Source organism: Convolutriloba macropyga, chromosome 9 (assembly GCF_964194025.1).
Source record: "Convolutriloba macropyga chromosome 9, txConMacr16.3, whole genome shotgun sequence".
In the NCBI taxonomy this organism is placed as follows: domain Eukaryota; kingdom Metazoa; phylum Xenacoelomorpha; order Acoela; family Convolutidae; genus Convolutriloba; species Convolutriloba macropyga.
This window is the reverse complement of record NC_134476.1, coordinates 52,311,342-52,328,866: the sequence shown is the minus strand read 5'-3', so window position 1 is coordinate 52,328,866 and position 17,525 is coordinate 52,311,342. Positions and strand designations below refer to the sequence as shown.

At 45.2% G+C, this 17,525-nt stretch overlaps 1 protein-coding gene across 1 annotated transcript; it reads right to left on the bottom strand.

Annotated features, from left to right (window-relative positions):
• Positions 1-5,585: 5,585 nt before the first annotated feature.
• Positions 5,586-10,150, bottom strand: LOC142346263 (uncharacterized). Its single transcript, XM_075398777.1, has 3 exons — positions 8,997-10,150; positions 8,027-8,848; positions 5,586-7,323 (listed from the first exon to the last, which is right to left on the bottom strand). Exons 1-3 carry the CDS (start codon positions 10,148-10,150, stop codon positions 5,586-5,588), a joined length of 3,714 nt encoding a protein of 1,237 aa, XP_075254892.1.
• Between the last annotated feature and the right edge of the window lie 7,375 nt (positions 10,151-17,525).

The window sequence follows — 17,525 nt, the reverse complement described above, 5'->3', positions numbered from 1 at the left end:
GAGATACATATATAATGCTGATGAGACATGACTGTGTGAGAGATGACGGCATTGGAGATGGAGCAAAGGCTTGGAAATTTTTGCAAGAGAGATTTCAGAGTGTGGAGACGCCGACAGTGGTGACTTTGGTGGCACAGCTTGCTCGGCTCCAGCTCGAGAATTCTGAGAATTTGGACAGCTTCCTCATCAGAGGACAGGAGTTGCTCACAAGGCTACAAGAAGCAGGTGAAGCAGTCTCAGAGGCCCTCTTCAACGCCTTGGTCCTCAATGGTCTGCCCATGAGGTATGAAAGTTTTCTTATACAGGAAAGCTTCAAACCGGCAACGAATTTCGCAGAGTTGAGGAAAAGGCTGCAGAACTTCCATGAGAGCACGGTGCAGAGACACAAGGGACAAAGTGGTTCAGTGGACTGGCATTGAAGCGCGACTTCAGGAAGGGGCCCAAGAGAGGAAACTGCTTTGTGTGTGGGATCCCTGGACACTTTGCCAAGGACTGCAGGAGGAAAGAGACAGCAAAAAGCAGCAAGTGTGGTGAGAAGGGTCACCTAGATAGGGCATGCAAGAGACAAAAAGATTGAGGCAAACATATGTCAGTGGAAATGGGTCCAACATTGGTTACACCAGACTAGGAGTACTGGGCAGTTCTTACCCAGTGGAAGACGAAGACAGCAGGCATGCTAGTGGACAGTGGTTGTACAGATCACATAGTGACGAACATCGATGCGTTCCTGGACTTTGTGCCCATTCAATCAGTGGTCAGAAATCCCAACAGAGTGGTGGGCAGAGGCTGTGTGAGGATCAGCATACCCTCAAAGAAAAGGGAATTCCAACGCGAACTCAGGATTGTTTTGTGTGTGCCTGACTATTCTTCAAACCTCCTTTCAGTCTCAAGATGCACGGAGTTGGGGACATAGCTTCACTTTCGAGAAAGGAAACAGCTGCATGAAACTCCAGAAGGGAACTCGGGTAAAACTAACACAAGAAAATGATTTGTTTTACTTACCATGCAGCGTTCTAGAATTCAAGATGAGTTCCAACAGCGTGAAACTTGACAGTGCAAAGAAGTGGCACAGACGATTGGGTCAATTGAATCAAGCGGATATGGTCAGGAATGCACCAGAGACAGTGGGTGAACTCGATGATATATGCAATGTGTGCGCATTGGCCAAGATCACAAAGACTCCAGTACCCAAGCAGAAGAGAAACTGGAGAGGGTGTTCACAGACGTGATGGGACCTTTCAGAGTAGAGTCACTGTCAAGGTTCCGGTTCTGCATTGTGTTTGCAGATCAGTACACGAAGTTTGTGTTTGTGGACTTGCTTAAGGAAAAGAATGAAGCACTGGCCAGCCTGAAGAAATTTGTTCTCATTGTGGGGACGCCCAAGACGCTGAGGCAAGACAATGCGAATGAGTTTCTCCCAGAGCAGCTCAAAACGTACTGTTTAGATGCAGGCATTCTACAGGAGAAGACCATACCAGCGACGCCACAGCGGAATGGGTTAGCTGAGAGGTGCAACAGGACACTGCTGGAGATGGCAAGATGTTTGCTCATTGACTCAGGACTTTCCAAGATGATGTGGGGAGCGCAATTCTTCACGCAGCAATGATCAAAAACTTGGTTGTGAGACAATGAGAAGCAGATGCCCAGCAGAGTTGATGCGAGGTATAAAACCTAAGCTTCCAATTAGTAAACTGTATATTTTTGGTTGCACATTCTTCATGAGGAAGAGGGACAGAGACGTCAGCAAACTTGTACCCAAGGCACTGGAAGGAAAGTTTGTGGGTTACATTGAAGGAGACAACGGATACCTGGTGTACAAACCCAACACACGCAAGGTGATGGCAGTTCGAGATGTGATCATCAAGGATTTTGAAGTGGGCTCAATCCCTGACAAAACAGAGATGGCTCACCTACTAGATGAAGGGTCAGAACAACTGGGAATCCGGCACCCAGATGATGGTCATCAAGATGACAACAGAGAAAGACAGGGCACATCTACTGCAATAAAGAGGGAGTGGCATGACGCAGCGGGCGTGAATACTCAAGAAACAACACTGAGACAAGAAGCCTCGGATGTTGAGGAAGCAGCACTAGATGAAGGATCTACTGCAACAAGAGGAAGTCAAAAAGACTCAGTGTCACCGGAAGACAGTGATACAGACATCTCACAGTCCGAGACAGTTGGCTTCAATGAAGATGCACTGGAGCACGCAGACAGAGCAGAGCCCAGACGAGGGACACGAGCAAGGAATGTTCCGCAAATTTTTGGAGAAGTTTGGACCCATCTTGCTGTGACTGAGGGTGACTATGTGGAACCAAGAACAGTCTACGAAGCCAAGCAAGGTGACGATTGGGACCAGTGGTACCAGGCAATGAAGGACGAGGTCAAGGCACTCCAAGACAACGAAACTTGGGACCTAGTGAGACCACCCACAGACAGGGACGTCATACCGGGCAAATGGGTCTACAAATTGAATTTGGGACCCAGTGCTCAAGTGGACAAATACAATGCACGCTATGTGGCGAAAGGCTTCAAACAGGTTAAAGGACTGGACTACTTTGAGATTTTTGCGCCTACCTGTAAGCCAGAGACATTCAGGATTCTACTTCAGCTATCAGCAAAGCAGGGCCATGTGATGCTCCAATTTGATGTCAAAACAGCTTTCCTGCACTCACCAATCGAGGAGAAAGTGTATATGGAACAGCCACAGGAGTTTGTAAAACGAGGATCAGATGGAGAGAAGTTAGTATGTTGACTGAATAAATCAATTTATGGTTAGAAACAGGCTGCTAACAACTGGGATAAGGAGTTGGCAAACTTTCTACTGAGACAGGGTTTCACCAGAAGCAGGAACGATCATTGCTTGTTCGCAAGATCAGAGGCAGAGGATCACACCTTCATCTTGGTCTGGATTGACGACATCATAGTAGCATCAAGAAGTATGACAGTGATCTCCGATGTCAAGAAGGCACTAGAGGCAACGTTTCACATTGAAGACAGAGGGAGACTACACTGGTTTCTGGGCCTTTGAATCAGACGAGAAGACAGCAAAGTCACAGTCGATCAAGAGCGCTACATGGAAACAATGCATGAGCGTTTTCAAATGGACCAATGCAAACCCTAAAGGACTCCAGCTGACTTGAACTTGAAACTTCAGGCAGCACAGAACGGAGACGATGAAGTGGATCAAAGGATCTACAGAAGCTTGATTGGATCACTTCCCTATCTGGCCAAACAGACGAGGCCAGACATCATGTTCACAGTCAACATTCTGTCCAGAGACATGAACGCACCTACCAATCAACATTGGCTATGCGGAAAACGACTTCTGCGATATCTTCAAGGTTCAAAAGGTTTAAAACTTACTAACACAGACGTGAACGACAGAAAATCAACAACGGGCTATTACTTCAAGCTCAACGGACGTGGCGCAGCACTCAGCTGGGGTGTCAAGAAGCAGGCCACAGTTGCTCTTTCTTCATCAGAAGCAGAATATCAGGGCATGGCAGCAGCAGTTCAGGAAGCACTCTACCTGAAACAACTTCTAGAGGATTTTGGCATTCAACAGAAACGTCCAATAGCAATTGGAGAGGACAACCAAAGTTGTATCAGACTTTGCCAAAACGCAGTCATGCACAAGAGGAGCAAGCACATTGAGACAAAGTTTCACTTCATTCGGGACAAGACGGAAGATGGGACTGTTTCAACTCATTACGTTCCTAAAGACAAAATGGCAGCGGACATCTTCACAAAGTCCTTACCCGTTTCGAAAGTGGAGGAATTCAGAGCAGTTTTGATGAAAACAGACTCTACGCAATCAGCTCAAGTCTGAGTGGGGGTGTTGAGATAAATGATCTAAAACTTAAACTGTTAATCTTAATCTTAGAAAGTATGAGAATTTAACTTGCCCGTACAATTGATGTGACGGTTCAAAAAAACTGAAAGTGAATTTCAACCGCTCAATTGTTAAGACGAATAGTTGCCTTCTTTTGTATGATTTGCCATAATAGCAGTGAGTTAATAGACATACCATTATCCCACCATGAATCACAATGTAACAAAAGACTCAAATAATGATATGCCCATTGTTTTCGAGTATAAATACCAGCTTTTTAGAGTCTCTTCCATTCCACAAATTCAAATCACCATCTTGATCTAATAATCAGATCTCTCCTGTAAATCTCTAAATTCTACTATAAAATATCATTTTGTTATTCTCTTTTTTGAGAAATTAATTTTTTTACCTAGTTATAAACGCTTTTTATTCAGCTTGCGAAAGTTCAAAACCAAACGCAGATCGAAACCATGAAGACCCGGAGAAAGGAGAAATTCATGTACAACCATTAACAATCAAGTTTTTTACAATAGCAGTTTCAAGAGTTTTTGAGTTCGGGTTTGAATTTGGGACATTTGCTCTAAACTGTACACTGTTACTTAAGTCTTTTAATTGAATTAGCCACTTCACGCATTTCGTTTCCAAAAAACAATTTTTTCAGTTTGCTGAAATTTTTGACAGAAAGGCACTTACTGACTGACTTACAATCTCATGTGCAAGCGAGTTAGATAATTGCGCGTCCCACTTATGTTTGCTTACCGTAATTATCTCATGCAATTAGTTCTTCTAATTTTCCTTCTTTTGTCTTTTTCGGCTAGTTTCCACGTCGGCTAATATTCCGGACACCGTTTACTATGTTAAATTGAATAGAATAAAATCAGTCATGCTATGGCAATTAGCCGAATTGGAATATAAAGTGAAAAGAATTTCCAACTGGCGGGATAACCAACCCGCAATTTCCGGACCCACAATTTCCGGCGCCCGAGATTTCCGGACCCGCAATTTCCGGCGCATGAGATGGATGGCTGTGAACAGAGGTCAACAATTGCGCGTCAACTGATATTCGGTTATGTAAATTTTATGCCAAGTAACATTGTGGTAACGTACAGCACTGAAAGGGGCGATTTTCTACTAGGTACCAGGGGGTGGGGGCAATAGTTGAAAAGATCCCAGCGGCCCAGGCCCATGGGGATTGATATGAATCTCTGACAACCGAGCAAAATATCACGGCTCATCTTATTCTCGCAGTAACATTTGTTCTCAAATTTGATGGGTTAGTGTCTCCGCTTCGGATAATACTCCATTCGGCGGATCTTTTCTGATTTTGCCCCCCCACGTCCATTTGCACCCCCCAATTACGCATGTTAAAGCATATTGTTTGGATTTTCTACAATTACATACAATTACGCACAAACGGCATTTACAATTTAATTATGCAGCGAAGTTTTGAAATTAAGACGTATACGGTAATTGAACTTTGCTTATATTGTAAGCAGACAAAGAATAATGCGTGATAACGCCATGATTCCGCTGGTCCTCATTGGGAAGGGTGATAGGTCGTTATCTGTCTTGAGTCTTAGCTTTAAGTTTCAATTAGTTTGGTTGCTCATGTTTTGTTTCAGTTTACACAATTCAAGCAAGAGTATCATTTCCGGTTTTACAACATTTCATCATCACGACTTTTCTCGTTACAACTTTTGGAAACAAATCAACTTACAAAAGGCGGTAAAACACAATAAACGTAAGAAGTTAATCTCTAGCATTAACATCCTCCGGGCCCACAAAACCTAACCCTAACTTGGTTGTGGGTTTGGGGTAGACATGCATAAGTTTTACTGCTGGTCTGTTTAATTTGCCTAACGCGGTCTTAAACTCGCATGACCTAGCTATGTTGTCGGGGCTGGTGAAAGTCCGTGTGACTCGTCCCAGCGGCCAGATTCCTCTTGGTGTAAACTCTTCAAGAAGCCAGACAACATCATCCACTTCCAAAGCTGCTTCACAAGACGTCCACTTCTGTCGTTTGTTCAGCGAAGGAACATACTCGGTTAGCAGCCTCTTCCAAATCTGCTGAAGTCTCTGCTTCACCTGCGTCCACGCCGAACTCTTCAAGGTAAGTGTCTCGTTGAAAACGGCTCCAGGAACATTGCTGAAGGGCCTTCCAAGCAAGAAGTGGTTTGGTGGAAGCGGGTTGTCGTCTTCGTGGTTGCTTCTCACGTGAGTGAGTGGACGCGAGTTGACAAGACACTCGGCTTCACTAACGATCGTGGCAAAGACATCTGGGGTGAGTTTTGCGGAGCCGAGGTTCAAGAGAGGAGCTCGTTTAACACACTGAACGAGTCTCTCCAACACCCCACCAAAGTGAGGAGCAGAAGGAGGGTTGAGTTTCCATTCGACAGACTGGTTCAGTAGCTGATCTTTGATGTAGTCGTTGTCCAACATCAGTGGTCTTCTTCTGATCTGCTTTCTTGCTCCCAGGAAGTTGGATCCGTTGTCTGACAGGAACAAGCGCGGTTGGCTGCGTCGAGCGACGAAGCGTCGAATTGCTCTCAAACACTTGTCTGTGCTGAGATCCTCTGCAACTTCCAGGTGAATTGCTCTTGTGACGAAGCAAGTGAATAAGCAGATGTAGGTCTTCACTTCTGAATCTCGATGAGCGACGGCAAACGGTCCAAGGTAGTCCACGCCGACATTGGTGAAGATGACTGGTGACTGAGTTTCCTGGAAACGAATGTCTGGCAGGTCTGCCATCGGTGGCTGTAGTCCCTGTGCTCGGAAGCGGCGACAGTTGAAACATTTGAAGGCCAAACTTCTCAGGAAAGCTCTGATTCCGAGAATGTGGCATGTCTGTTGTATGTAGTTGCGGGTGTATTCAACTCCAATGTGCATACAAATTTCGTGGCATTTCTGTATGTAGAGTTGAGTGCTGTGCTCTTTAGAGTCCAGGATGATGGGGTGCTTGGCGTCAAAAGGTAGCGAGCTTCGTTTTGTTCTGCCACCGACGCGAAGAAGTCCACTTTCAAAGAAAGGGGACAAACAGAGCAGACGATCTTTCTTTGACAAAGGCCTGTGTTGTTTCATGTCTTTGATGGCGTCTTTGAAGGACTTCTCTTGCAATTTTCTGAAGAGAAAAATTCGGGCTTCGTTAATGTCGTCGAGTTCTAGTTTGCCTCTTTGTTTCGATCTGAGATTCTTTATGAACCTAATGACAACAGCCATAGAGCGCATTAACTTCGTCCACTTTGAGAATCTGCTGACGTCGATAATACATTCATCGTTCGATGTTTCCATTGTGACGTTTGTCTCCTCCATGTTACCCAAGGAGTTCTTCCAATGGCTTTCGGGATCACTTAAGAAAGCCGGAGCCGTTAACCACAACACATTGATATCACAGGCTGATATTCCTCGGGAGACATGGTCTGCAGGGTTGACTTTTCCGCTGATATGCTGCCACTTGGAGACGTCTGTGTTGTTGCGGATCTCTTGTACTCTGTTTGCAATAAAAGTTTTCAATTACTTTGCTTTTGATCCAGGCAAGGACAGCTTCACTGTCGCTCCAAATGTGTCTTGAGGTAACTGGTTTTGTTAGCTGCTGGGAAACAAATTGCATTAGTCTACATCCTAGCACGGCTGCTTGCAACTCTAGTTTCGGGATACTGATTTGCTTTAGTGGGGCAACTTTAGCTCTAGCTATGACAAACCCAGTTGAAATGTTGTCAGCTGAGTGAGATCTGATGTATATGACTGCTCCATAAGCCAGCTGTGAGGCATCACAGAAGCAATGTAACTGGTTTATCGGAGATGGCTCGTTCGGAGAAACAAAACATCGTGGCATTGATATTTCTGGCACATTCAGATATTGCTCTATCCAAGTTTTTATTGCTTTCTGTTTCTCGTCTGACAGGAGATCATCCTATGCAAGTCCTTCTTTCCAAGTATCCTGCAAGATGATTTTGAGTGTAATCAATAATGGGGCAATGATTCCTAATGGATCGAACAAGCAGGCAATTAAGGAAAGGAACTTTCTGAGTGTGTAGTCCGTTTTGTCTTCCTGAACTTTGGCAAGCTTCTGGTGGAAGAAAGTATTATTAACTGTATTCCACATTACACCTAAGACACGATGTTTGTCTTTTTCGTTGTCACAATGCTCTTTGGGTATTTTGTTAAGACATTGAACAGAGTTTGAGACAAACCTAGTCAGACTGAAACCTCCTTTAGAGAGTGTTTGTCGCAAGTCTTGAACTGCAGTTTCAGCTTTCTGTTCATTGACAAACGAATGTAAAAAGTCATCCATGTAGAAACTGTTGAATATTAGATCTTTTGTAGCGGTGTTTCCGAAGTCTTTTGCTGTTTGTTGGAGGACAAATATTGCTGTAGTTGGTGAACATCTGGCTCCAAAGATGAGTCGCGTATACTGGAACTGCTGTACGGAATTCTTTGACGGCCAAAGAATACGGAGACATGACTGATCTTCTGTTCGTATGCAAATTTGCATGAACATGGCCTCTATGTCTGCAATTACTGCAACAGAATCCTGGCGAAAGCGAAGTAGTAAGCCGACCAGGTTGTTGAGAAGGTCGGGGCCTGACAGAAGGTTTTTATTGAGCGACTGCTTCTTAAAAACAGATGCAGCGTTTGCAACACGCCTGACTTTCCCAGGTTTGTTGGGGTTGATGACGGGTTTATGGGGAAGGTACCAAATCTTCTCTGGTGCTGGATTTGAGAAAGTTACTGGTTTGACATAACCCTTCTCTAAATCTGTTTCCAAAGTTTTCTCATACAACTGTTTCAACTCAATGTCTTTGTTGAGTTGGCGCTGAAGGCTGTCAAGTTGTGCTTTGGCAACCGGATAGTTGTTTTCTAATTTACTGTCCTGTTTCCAAAGTAAACCAATTTCATGTCTGTCTCGGATATGATGGATTGTATCTTGTAATATTTGAACTGCTCTTTTACTGTCTGTTGAAGTATCTGCAGTTTCTTCAAACTCGGTTCCTGTATCCTCTATTTTCCAGAAACTGGTCACACATTCACTGAGATGTCTTTCAGTATCAACAGTTAAATTTGTGAGCGCGTGGTCGAAGGCTCTATAACTATAGGATAGGAAGTTTGTTTACTGTTGGATTGGATTACTTTTTCGTTTAATTGGGCCAGTAATTGTCCAACCGAGAAGATTGCGTAAAGCAAAGGTGCTTCCTGAGGGTCCTTGAAGGAACTCGCGTTCCATAAATGTATTGGGTAGCGTCAACACCTAAAATTATCTGTATCTTGTTGTCACTAAGTTTAGCAAAATGTATGTGTTGAAGGTGAGGGTAGGACGAACACGCTTCGTTCAAATCGTTCACAGGCGCATCGTTGAAAGTCCAATTATTCACGGCATAAACGTAGTTTAGACGGAAGAGTGGTTTAGACGGACCGCTATTGAACTTTCCAATGTCCAATCGAACAAGATTTGCGTGCATGACGGATTCGTCAAATGCGTGCGATACATTCAGATCGAATTCTGAAGTCTTTGGAGCCCGTACCTTGTCGGCAGTGGTGTTGAGGACGTATGAAATGGTACTACCATTGTCCAGAATGGCATAACAATTATGTCTTTTATTATCATTTCCGAATAGGGTGACAGGTATTACCTGTAGTTGATTCCTCGTTTTTGATGGGAAACCAGGATTGTAAACCTGAGTTTGAATGTCACTGTTTTTGTCTTGTTGATCCAGTGGTTCACACATTGGCAGATCAATTGCTGTCATGTTTGTCGATTCGGGTGCTTTTTGTCTGTCTGTGTGGAGAAGGCTATGATGTTTGCCATTGCAATGTCGGCAGAGAACTTTTGACGTGCAGTTTTTGGCGGCGTGACTGGAGCTCAGGCAATTGAAGCACAGAGAGTTCTTCTTTGCTTCGCTATTGCGTCTGCTGACATCGAGACTGAGAAACTGTGGACACTTGCCAATGTAGTGATCTTGTTGATCAAGCGGGCATTTTGTTCTGCTCCTATTTGCTGTTGCATTTCGCATAGGCTGCTTTGGACCAGAGAAAGAGGAGCTTCCGTTTGTGTTAATGCTACTGTTAGCCGTCCATTGCTGAGGCTTTGCACTACCGATGTTCTTATTTGCTGTATTATTATGTTCAAAACTTTTATTGCTGGGGAATGAACTTTTACTTCCTGGAAATCTCTGTGTCCAATTTGAACGATTTTGGTTCTTATTCCGATTGTTGAAGGAACTTGAACCCTGTGATTGGTTCTGTTGACCTGAATGGTTGTTAGTGTTTGATGAAAATGTGTCTTGTAATTGTTCGAAGGCTCTGGATTGCCGATCCATCCAATCGGAAAGCTCTGTAAGACCTGGGTTTGTCCAGTCGTTGTCAACATGTTCGGTCCACTTCAACTTGATTGGGTTTGGTAGCTTATCTCAAGCTATCCTGAGCAAGTACGTGGCATTTAGGTCGGCACTGAAGCCATGTGAGGCAAATGTCTGAACAACCTTTCTTAACAACGAAGCGAAAGCTATCAAAGCTGCGTGGTCATTCATAGCCGGTCTTTGGAAAGCTTCTAGTTCTTTTGTTAGGGCACCGACAACGTTTTGCGGGTTTCCAAAGCGTCTGTTGAGCTCTTGAAGGGCGGAAGAGTAAAAGTTTGGGTTGCAAAGAAAGCCGGAGATGCAATCCTTTGCCGGTCCAATGACTAAACTTTGCAAATAGCTCATTCTTTCAGTGTCACTGATGTCTTCGTTGTTGTGGATGGTCGAGGAAAACATGCTGCTACATTCGTTCCACTTGAGCGGGTCTCCATCGAACTTCTGAATTCGGATGTCCGGCAGCTTTACTGAGCGATGGATATTCCGTTGACGATATGGGTTGGAGTTTTGATTACCAAAGCTTTGGCTGCTCGGGTAAACAGGTCCACGAGGGGTTGCGTTTAAGGGCTCAAAACTATCGTTTGCTAAGTTTGACCAACTGTTTGAGCAATATGCCTGAAATGGGCCGGGATGGCTTGGCGTTGGGAAACGATTGCCGAAAGAAACTGGAACAGGTGTTCTATGGTCAGGTACATTTTCAAAGAGGCCAGTGTTATTAATGGGCCTGGCAGGAGCGAAAGTATTTCCAGCCGGAGGAAGTGTTCCACTAAAAACTGGCAGTTGCATATTTGAAGCTGTAGACAATTGTGGGAACGCACAAGTTGCGTCAATAGAGCTCTGTGAAACAATTGCTTTATTCACAATTGGTGCTATTGGTTGAAGGTGCTGATGTTGATTGCTTGCTACGTTGTCAGAGTCTGTTTGTTCGAGTGCTGATGGCTGGAGACGGTTCTGTACATCAGAACTGATGACTCTATTGGAGTTTTCTTGCAAAATTCCCATGGCAGACTGCACTTGCCTATGAATAGTAATCGGGTCGGATGTTGATTGCTGGTCTGCCAAATCATTGATTTGTTGTTGCTGTCGTGTATCTCGCATACTTTGAACTCCCGGAGACTCAGGTGCAGAGGGAACAAGTATTCGATTACTGCGTGATGAAGAGGCGCTGCTTGGACGCGTTGAAGTGTTTCGGATGAAAGTTCATGCTTCTTTACACTTTGTGCGACTTCTACTTTTAGCTTTGTCAAGCATGCTGCATCGTTGAGAGAGTCTTCAGCATGCACATGTTCCGATTGTGTAAGCTGGTCGACAAGTTCCTCTAGTTGTGACATCGTTCTCTTGAATTCATCATGTGTTACTGACACAACTTCGAGTTCCAGAACTGAGTATATTCGATATTCCAGCTCCTGTTTGAGCTCTTTAACAATGTTTAGTTTTCGGTGAAACAATCTAACTGTTCCAACTATTGATGGTTTTCGGCCTCCCATTTTCTTTATTGGTCTAATTTTCTGAACTTCAGAGGTAAATTGAAAGGTCAAGTGGGGTGAATATAGGTCCCTTGAAGGTCACAACGAGTGAATTTTTGACCTTCCAGAGGTCACTTAAAGGTGAAGTGGGGCAATCTTTTGACCTTTTAGAGGTCACTTAAGGATCAAGTGAGGTGACTTTTTGAACTCTAGAGGTCAGAGAGGTCAAGTGGTTTGACCTATTAGAGGTCAAGTGGTTTTACTTGTTAGAGGTCAAGTGGTTTGACCTTTAAGAAGTCAAGTAGTTTGACCTATTAGAGTTCAAGCGGTTTAGCCTATTAGATGTCAATTGGTTTGACCTATAGGTCAAGAAGGGTGACTGTTTGACCTTTTAGAGGTCACTTAGAGGTCAAGTGGGGTAACCTTTTGACCTTTTAGAGGTCACTTAGAGGTCAAATGGGCTGACTGTTTGACCTCTTAGAGGTCACTTAGAGGTCGAGTTGCGTGACTATTTGACCTTTTAGAGGTCACTTAGAGGTCAAGTTGGTTGACTGTTTGACCCTTTAGAGGTCAGGTGGGGTGACTTTTTTAGGTCACTTGGGGGGTCCCTGGAGGACAATGGATGACTTTTGTAGGTCACTTGGGGGTCCCTGGGGGACAATGGGTGACTTTTGTAGGTCACTTGGGGGTCCCTGGGGGACAATGGGTGACTTTTGTAAGTCACTTGGGGTGTCCGTTGGGGACAATGGTTGACTTTTCAGGTCACTTGGGGGGTCCCTGAAGGACAGTGGGTGACTTTTGTAGGTCTTTTGGGGGGTCCCTGGAGGACAATGGGTGACCTTTGTAGGTCAATTAGGGGGTCCGTGGAGGACAGTGGGTGACTTTTGTAGGTCACTTGGGGGGTCCGTGGGGGACAATGGGTGACCTTTCAGATCACTTGGGGGGGTCCCAGGAGGACAATGGGTGACTTTTGTAGGTCAATTGGGGGTCCGTGGGGGACAATGGGTGACTTTTCAGGCCACTTGGGGGGTCCCGGGAGGACAATGGGTGACTTTTGTAGATCAATTAGGGGTCCGTGGAGGACAGTGGGTGACTTTTGTAGGTCACTTGGGGGGTCCGTGGGGGACAAAGGGTGACTTTTCAGGCCACTTGGGGGGTCCCGGGAGGACAATGGTGACTTTTGTAGGTCAATTGGGGGGTCCGTTGGGGACAATGGGTGAATTTTCAGGTCACTTGGGGGGTCCCAGGAGGACAATGGGTGACTTTTGTAGGTCAATTGGGGGTCCGTGGGGGACAAAGGGTGACTTTTCAGGCCACTTGGGGGTTCCCGGGAGGACAATGGGTGACTTTTATAGGTCAATTGTGGGGTCTGTGGGGGACAATGGGTGTTTTTTCAGGTCACTTGGGGGGTCCTTGGAGGACAGTGGGTGACTTTTGTAGGTCAATTGGGGGGTCCGTGGGGGACAATGGGTGACTTTTCAGGTCACTTTGGGGGTCCCTGGAGGACAGTGGGTGACTTTTGTAGGTCAATTGGGGGGTCCGTGGGGGACATGGGTGACTTTTCAGGTCACTTGGTGGTACCTGGAGGACAGTGGGTGACTTTTGTAGGTCTCTTGGGGGGTCCCTGGGGGACAATGGGTGACTTTTGTAGGTCACTTGGGGGGTCCGTTGGGGACAATGGGTGACTTTTGTTGGTCTCTTGGGGGGTTCCTGGGGGGACAATGGGTGACTTCTGTAGGTCACTTGGGGGTTGTCACTGAAGGACAGATGCACTGCAAGCTGGTTCTGCTGGCAGAAATTTGGAGGCTGTTGGGTGCAGCTACTGATGACTCAGGTTGGCCTGAGTGGTCTGGCTGGCTGTTGGAGGGCAGTAGTGAGGGTCTACTGCAAGCTGGTTCTGCTGGCAGGACACTGGAGGCTGTTGATTGCAGCTGCTGATTACTCAGGTTGGCCTGAGTGGGCTGGCTGACAGTTGGAGGCCAGTAGTGGGACTCTACTACAAGCAGGTTCTGCTGGTAGAACACTGGAGGCGGTTGGGTGCAGATGCTGATGACCCAGGTTGGCCTGAGTGGACTGGCTGACTGTTGGACGGCAGTAGTGAGGGTCTACTGCAAGCAAGTTCTGCTGGCAGAACACTGGAGGCGGTTGGGTGCAGCTACTGTTGACTCAGGTTGGACTGAGTGGGCTGGCTGACTGATGGAGGGCAGTTGTGAGAGTCTACTGCAAGCTGGTTCTGCTGGCAGAACACTGGAGGCTGTTTGGTGCAGCTGCTGATGACTCAGGTTGGCCTGATTGGGCTGGCTGGCTGTTGGAGGGCAGTAGTGGGACTCTACTGCAAGCTGGTTCTGCTAGCAGAACACTAGAGGCGGTTGAGTGCAGCTGCTGATGACTCAGGTTGGCCTGAGTGGGCTGGCTGACTGATGGAGGGCAGTAGTGAGAGTCCACTGCAAGCTGGGTCTGCTGGCAGAACAATGGAGGCTGTTGATTGCAGCTGCTGATTACTCAGGTTGGCCTGAGTGGGCTGGTTGACAGTTGGAGGCCAGTAGTGGGACTCTACTACAAGCAGGTGCTGCTGGTAGAACACTGGAGGCGGTTGGGTGCCGCTGCTGATGACCCAGGTTGGCCTGAGTGGACTGGCTGACTGTTGGAGGGCAGTAGTGAGGGTCTACTGCAAGCAAGTTCTGCTGGCAAAACACTGGAGGCGGTTGGGTGCAGCTGCTGTTGACTCAGGTTGGCCTAAGTGGGCTGGCTGACTGATGGAGGGCAGTTGTGAGAGTCTACTGCAAGCTGGTTCTGCTGGCAGAACACTGGAGGCTGTTTGGTGCAGCTGCTGCTGACTCAGGATGGCCTGATTGGGCTGGCTGGCTGTTGGAGGGCAGTAGTGGGACTCTACTGCAAGCTGGTTCTGCTGGCAGAACACTGGAGGCAGTTGGGTGCAGCTGCTGATGACTCAGGTTGGCCTGAATGGGCTGGCTGGCTGTTGGACGGCAGTAGTGGGACTCTACTGCAAGCTGGTTCTGCTGGCAGAACACTGGAGGCGGTTGGGTGCAGCTGCTGACGACTCAGGTTGGCCTGAGTGGGCTGGCTGACTGATGGAGGGCAGTAGTGAGGGTCTACTGCAAGCTGGTTCTGCTGGCAGAACACTGGAGGCTGTTTGGTGCAGCTGCTGAGGACTCAGGTTGGCCTGATTGGGCTGGCTGGCTGTTGGAGGGCAGTAGTGGGACTCTACTGCAAGCTAGTTCTGCTGGCAGAACACTGGAGGCGGTTGGGTGCAATTGCTGATGACTCAGGTTGGCCTGAGTGGGCTGGCTGACTGATGAAGGGCAGTAGTGGGAGTCTACTGCAAGCTGGTTCTGCTGGCAGAACACTGGATGCTGTTTGGTGCTGCTGCTGATGACTCAGGTTGGCCTGAGTGGGTTGGCGACATCCTCGTTGTCTTGCTTGACGATGAAATCTTTGTAAAGTGTTTCACCGGACCCGTATCTTGAAAGTGTTCAACCCGTATCTAACCAATTTTGAAAGTGTTCAACAAAACTAGCCAAGAAAAGCTGCTTCGCGTGGTTGTTTAATTATTGTTTTTTGAACCGTTTCTACTAAACAATTCTTTTTTGAAATTTTTTGTTCAAAAATTAACCAAAAACAGCTACTTCGCGCGGTTGTATATTTCATTTAGGAAAAGTTAACAACAGGACTCAAATACCTCAGAACAATAGGACTAATATAAGTCTTTTCGGTATTTAGCTTATTTCAAACAATTGAAATGACAAAACTTAGATAGCTCCTTATCCCTTGTGGTTGGGGAACTTAGGACCCCAAGGACAACGAAATCTACTATATCAAATCACTGATATTGCAAAAAAATCTTATTTGGTTCACAGCCCTCAGTATTTGAAGGTGGTCATCTCCATTCTGCCATCTCTTTTGTCCATCTCAAGGGATGTCCATCTCAGTCCATCTCAATGTCTCAATGTAGCACATACCACTCAAAGTAACTTAAGCAAGAGGTCCTGGGTTCGCTCACTGAGTTCCCAGGAGCGCCAAAATGATAACGCCATGATTCCGCTGGTCCGCATTGGGAAGGGTGATAGGTCGTTATCTGTCTTGAGTCTTAGCTTTAAGTTTCAATTAGTTTGGTTGCTCATGTTTTGTTTCAGTTTACACAATTCAAGCAAGAGCATCATTTCCGGTTTTACAACATTTCATCATCATGACTTTTCTCGTTACAACTTTTGGAAACAAATCAACTTACAAAAGGCGGGAAAACACAATAAACGTAAGAAGTTAATCTCTAGCATTAACATTGCGTCATTTTACTATTTTTGCGCTTATATTCCATAGGATTGGCTTTATGACACTAATTTTTTTGATAACCGGAAACAAAAATCCGTCCAATCTTGTGCTGGTGCCGGCACGTTATTGTGCCTAAATTGAAGGATCTCTAAGGACAAAAAAGTACATATTTGGGGGGTGCAAACAGCCTGGTTATATAGGACTGGGGGGGGGGGGGGGGGCAAAAACAGAAAAGATCCCATTCGGCTAAATTTCCTTTCGATTCAATTTCCTAGCAGCCTTTACGGCAATAAAATTACAGGAACATAACTTCAGACAACAAGCCAATTAATTACCCTTTATATGCTAAATCTCCAAACTCAACCATATTCCAGACATGTAGGGCGCATCACAGCTTACTTAGAATTAATAAGCCTCCCTCACAATTAAATATATTTCAAAATTGGGCAATTTAGTGCATTTACAATACTTATTATATGTAATTGATTATGTTCAATTAAGACGACGTATAAGCGAACCGACAGAGGATTTAAGCAATAGTGCCGAAACTTTGCAAGGAAATTTTTTTTAATTAAATGCAATCTGAAGTATTGTGTTTTTCGAACACAATCATAGTAGACGGATCCAATGTTTGGTTGTAATACATCCAGAACTAGGGCACTAAATATATGTATATGTAAATAGTATTGAAAGCCATTCATATGCTATAAAACATATAAACTGGGGATATGTGCCAAATGAGGGGGGGGGGGGGGGGGGGAAGGGTCAATAACGGAAAAGATCCGATATTTCATTATGGGTTGACACGGCCGTCTAGCAGTCCTTAACTAGCCGTCGCAAAATTCTTATAATTTTTGGAAATCTTGTAATCGACACAGCGTTACGTCGACATAGTTTACTTATAAGTTTACCTGTTAATCAATTAAAATAGATAATAGTTTTCAACTATAATTAACTTTTCTTCACTGTGCTTTGTTTGACTATTGCACAATTGGAATAAATCTTAAAATGTTTATCATGTTTGAACAGAACCCCTATGATGGCACTTTGGTTTGCCTTGGGATCACAGTCAAAGAAACCTGTCATTGATCTGACACAGATAAAATCACGTTGACGAGAAAGACCTTAGAGAATAGTATTCGGTTACGATAGCATTCGCTCTCAGTTCTAGCATTAATTGTCTTAATTAATTTCCAAGAATAACACCCAAATTATAGCTGCAATTATAATTGCAACTCGTTAAAACTCGAATTCAGACAAATTTTACCCGCCAAATTTTGCGTACGCGTAACCACTGGACTGTTATGTTCTTATTCAATCATACATGTAATTTTATTGCCTTCCTCTAACCCCGAATGGGCGTCTAGCAGAATGAGAAATGGCCAATTAAATTTAAGCGCAAATTATAACATATTTGAGAAGTGTTACGGGTTATTTAGGGTTATTAAAGGCAAATTTGGTTTGGGCTCGTTTTGAATCATGCCAGGTCTTTCGGCGCTTTTTAATGAAAGCTCTCTTTGACTGAACCATTCAATCATGGTTCAGCTGGAATTCTCATTTTATCTCATTCTGCTAAACGCCCA